The following is a 4129-nucleotide window of genomic DNA, read 5'->3' as shown; positions in this document are numbered from 1 at the left end:
GGGGTGTATGCTGACTGTCTCATAGCAGAGGTTTGCTGTAGCGTGGTGTATGCCGACTGTCTCACAGTGGAGGTTTGCTGTAGTGGGGTGTATGCCAACTGTCTTATATGCCCGCTGTGTGAACGGACTGAAGGATGCCACCTGCACACACTACACAAAGCGCTGCCATCCGGGCTAACACAAGAGCCTTTACTCATGCTAACCATCGTATTGTCACATTTTTCAGAACTGCCAGGAAAGATTAGCTGACCCCAGGCAAGCCCTCCTACACCCGGACCCAGGAGAGGCAAAGACGGGGCTGCAAGAGGCAACCAGGTGCCCCGATGCTGAGAGTGGCACCGCATCTCCCAGCAAAGGAGGGGAGAGGAGGAGGATCGAAGTTCAAGAGGTATTTGTATTTCAGGCTCTTTGAAGGCACGCCGCTGAGATTCTATACAGAATCCTAAGGGATATTCCTGTGAGTTCTACAGGACCTTTTTCCTTTTATTCTGCTTGTCAGTGAAGGCAGAATCTTTACCATCTCAGCACGGGCCACGGATACCGGGTGTCTGTGTTTTGGGGAGGTTCTTGTTTCAGTGTCACCTCTGCCTGGCTGGTACCCTGGGAGCCCATGTCTTAGGCTTCTCCTTGGAGCAGACATGTGGAAACGCAGGGCTCATCCTCAGCCATGCAAGCCACTCCTGGTGGGGACATTCCCAGGCTGATGTACTACTGTTGTTTTGCTGGGTCACGCTGTAGACCAGGCTGGCCTCGAACTCAGCGATCTGCCTGCCTCTGTCCCTGCATGCTGGGACCAAAGGTGTGCACAGTTGCTCCTGTGCGAGCGTTGAGGGGCTCCTCATCGTTCTCTTTCTCTCTTAGCTCTTCAATGATATGGGTTTCGCCAAGAGGGCCTGGGCATCATATACCTCTGTGACTCCTAGAAAGCCACACACTTGCTTTGCCTCTCATGAAGAATGTCAGGACATAAGTTCCTGGACATCCGTGAATACTGACACCCTATTTACGGCCTGACATTTTCACTATGAGGCATCAGGGGAGGACTTTTTTTTCCTCTTTGATTAAGAGAAATAAAAAATGTAGGCTCACTTTATTAAATACAAGGGCATGAAGATGAATCTAAAATTAATCATAAAAATGGCCTTCGGTTTGTTTTTAGTGTGGGTTAGTTTTTCAAACTCCTAAGAATACTTTTATGCCCTAACTTCTCCTTATTAAAGAAATTATATATTTTATAACATTAAAATTTTTATTTTTAGCCATGTAGTGGCACATACTTTTAATCCAGCACTCAGTGGACAGAAGAAGGTGGATCTCTGAGTTAGAGATGGGCCTGGCCTACAGAGTGAGTTCCAGGACAGCCAGGACTACTCAGAGAAACCCTGTCTCAAAAAAACAAAAACAACAAAAAAAAAACCCACGAAGTTTTCTTTTTTACTTGGAACTTGGCTGCTGGAATACCGTACATAGCTCTCAGTTCACACTGTGAACTTGGCTGCTGGAATACTGTACGTAGCTCTCAGTTCCCACTGTGAATTTGACTCCTGGAATACTGTATGTAGCTCTCAGTTCCCACTGTGAACTTGACTCCTGGAATACTGTATGTAGCTCTCAGTTCATACTGTGAACTTGACTCCTGGAATACCATATGTAGCTCTCAGTTCACACTGTGAAGTGTGACTTGTGATATGTGTGGCTGGCATTCTGTGTCATGACTTGGTCTACTTTTCTATTGGGAAGGTAAATGAAAGCAGTGACGAGGAGCCTGAGAGACCTGCAGAGGCCTCTGCCGCCTCCCTGCCTGCCAAGGAGGGAGTTGGAGACGGAGGCTCTGCAGAACGCTCCAAAAACCTCGAGGTCTCCAGGCCTAGCAATGCCTATGAGTTCGGGCAGGTCCTCCACACCATCTGCACCCAGAAAGATGCAGAAGCCTGTGCACAGCTTTTAGCCATCACTGCACCCAGAGATCTGCCAGTGTTACTAAGTAACAAACTCGAAAGCGACATGCTCCTCCTCCTTGTTCAGTCTCTGAAGAGTCACCTCGTGGCTAAGGACCCCGCGCTGGTGTACGAGCATCTCTTGTACCTGAGCAGGGTGGAGAGGTTTAAGGTGAGCAGCAATACGCCCGGGAGGAGCCTGGCTTGGGGTTGGGTAGCTTTGAGCTCACAAGACTGTCCCCTTTTCCAGATGACCCTGACACTAATTAACCAAGGCCAAAAGGAGCAGATGGCACAGCTGCTTGACAGCCTATCACACGCACAGGCCGACCGGTTCACTGTGGAGGACGTGCAGGCCCTAAGAAGGCAATACGGGCTTTAACACAGGGCTGCTGAGTTCCCGACCCTCCGAGACAGCATTGCATGGGTGAAGCTGCACCCATAAGAACCCCTGTTTGGACTGTTGGACATTGTACTTATTTTTATAGCCAGAATAATATATATTCTACAATCTGGTTTTTATTGGTTGTAAATATTCTGTACTAGAGCCAACACATTTATATTTAATAACTATATTTAGAACTTAGCAAGTTACATTCTAATTTGTAGTACACATTTTCTTCTAATGACCCACAGTTATAAACTCAGTGTCTTTAGTTCTGTAAAAGCAAATGTTAACAGTGATGTTTCCATCACTTTCTGTCCCCCGGATATACACAAAGTCCATGTTATTGTCAGTTGAGATGAAGTACAACACTCATATCTAGAAGATCGTTATAGTTTATTAATTTAGAGCCACAAGGAATTTATTTTTCTAATATGAAAACAAACATTGCCTAATAAAAAGTTGCCAAAAATTCCAATCATTTTTTACTATGTGACTTCCCTTACATAGGTACTGTGAGCAATAAAGTGGTCTGAAACAGAGCCAGCCTGAATTTGGATTTGAATTGTCACCCTGCCCCTGTCTCCCAAACATTCAAATGTCCACACGCGATGTTTTGTTTTCTGCTCTATTGAGTATATATTTATTCCTTACTGTAAACGTGAAGGGAAAAGGTCATTAGATGCTCCTTTTTCTGGGCTAAAGGTATTTCCTGCACAATAAGCACTCGGGCCTTTGGAAAGAAGGTGTATTTATTTATTTAATATGTGTGTGTCTGCATGTCTCCATGTGCGCCCCATGCGTGCAGGCTGCCGAGGCCAGGGGAGGGCACTGGATCCTCTGGGCTGGAGTCAGAGATGATGTGAGCCTCCTGGTACGTGAGCCCTCGGCAAGAACAGCCATTCCTCCAGTCTTGACGCTCAGGCCTTAACCGGTGTACTGTCTTTTTCTTCTGTAGCCCACGGCGGTCTTTTTCAGGGGTATGTATTTCTTCATTTGAAAGTAGTGAAAGAGTAACGTCAATTTCGTATCTTTTTTATAATTAGAGTATTAGGACTCATTGTGGGTAAAATGGCACCTTTCAAACTGCATTGTTTTCTCTTGAAAACCTACTGTAATTGGTTCTCTTAAGTTATTGTAACAGTAGACAGTGGATGCTATATATACATACATGATGGCAGTCTCTTAGCAGTCTAGCATGTGTTGATGTCACAGATAACTGAGCCTGTTCAAGGACTCCCTGCGGCTGCTCACACACACACACCACGTGATGCATTTCTCTGGAGATGCCCTCATCGGAGTGGATGACAACTGCTTTCATCTACACTGCCATGAATTACATAGGAACTGCACATGCGATTACATAGGAACACTCTCCAGGAGACAAACAACCAGACAAGAGGCTGAAGCTGGCGCTCTGGCGCCCCCTCCTGGGACGCAGTCCTGTGACAGCTCTCAGGAGCCACTGTATGCAGGTCTGGCCCAAGATGCTGCGTGCCAGCTGCTGGATCAGAGCAGAGAAGCTCCTACTGTTGAGCCATCTCTGAAGAGGAGAAATTCTAACCCATTCTTGGAGTGAGGTGAGACACCAGCCAGCCTCCCGGGAAGCAAGACATGCTAGAGGACAGGTAAAGACACAAGCCATGTGGCAATAAATAGAAATGGGTTGATTTCTGTGTAAGAGTTAGCTAGTAACAAGTCTGAACTATTGGTCAAGCACATTTTGGAACTGCCTTAAATTGCTTGTCAGGCAGTTTGTCCCAGCAACAAGACAAGTAACTAGTACAGGAAGACTGCCAGCGGAGGG

General features: G+C 46.5%; 1 protein-coding gene across 1 annotated transcript in view; it reads left to right on the top strand.

The window, feature by feature from the left end:
• Nucleotides 1–3647, top strand: part of Spag1 (sperm associated antigen 1) — a 53655-nt gene extending 50008 nt beyond the window's left edge. Inside the window, exons 17-19 of the mRNA XM_005368124.3 lie at nt 227–388; nt 1741–2109; nt 2188–3647. Of these exons, the coding sequence (XP_005368181.1) occupies nt 227–388; nt 1741–2109; nt 2188–2319 (663 nt within the window). The 3' untranslated portion in view covers nt 2320–3647. The remainder of the gene's footprint in view (nt 1–226; nt 389–1740; nt 2110–2187) is intronic.
• Nucleotides 3648–4129: the final 482 nt, after the last annotated feature.

This window comes from Microtus ochrogaster, unplaced genomic scaffold (assembly GCF_000317375.1).
Source record: "Microtus ochrogaster isolate Prairie Vole_2 unplaced genomic scaffold, MicOch1.0 UNK29, whole genome shotgun sequence".
NCBI classification, from domain to species: Eukaryota; Metazoa; Chordata; class Mammalia; order Rodentia; family Cricetidae; genus Microtus; species Microtus ochrogaster.
Note: the sequence above shows the minus strand (reverse complement) of the source record. Positions and strands in the feature narration are given on the sequence as shown.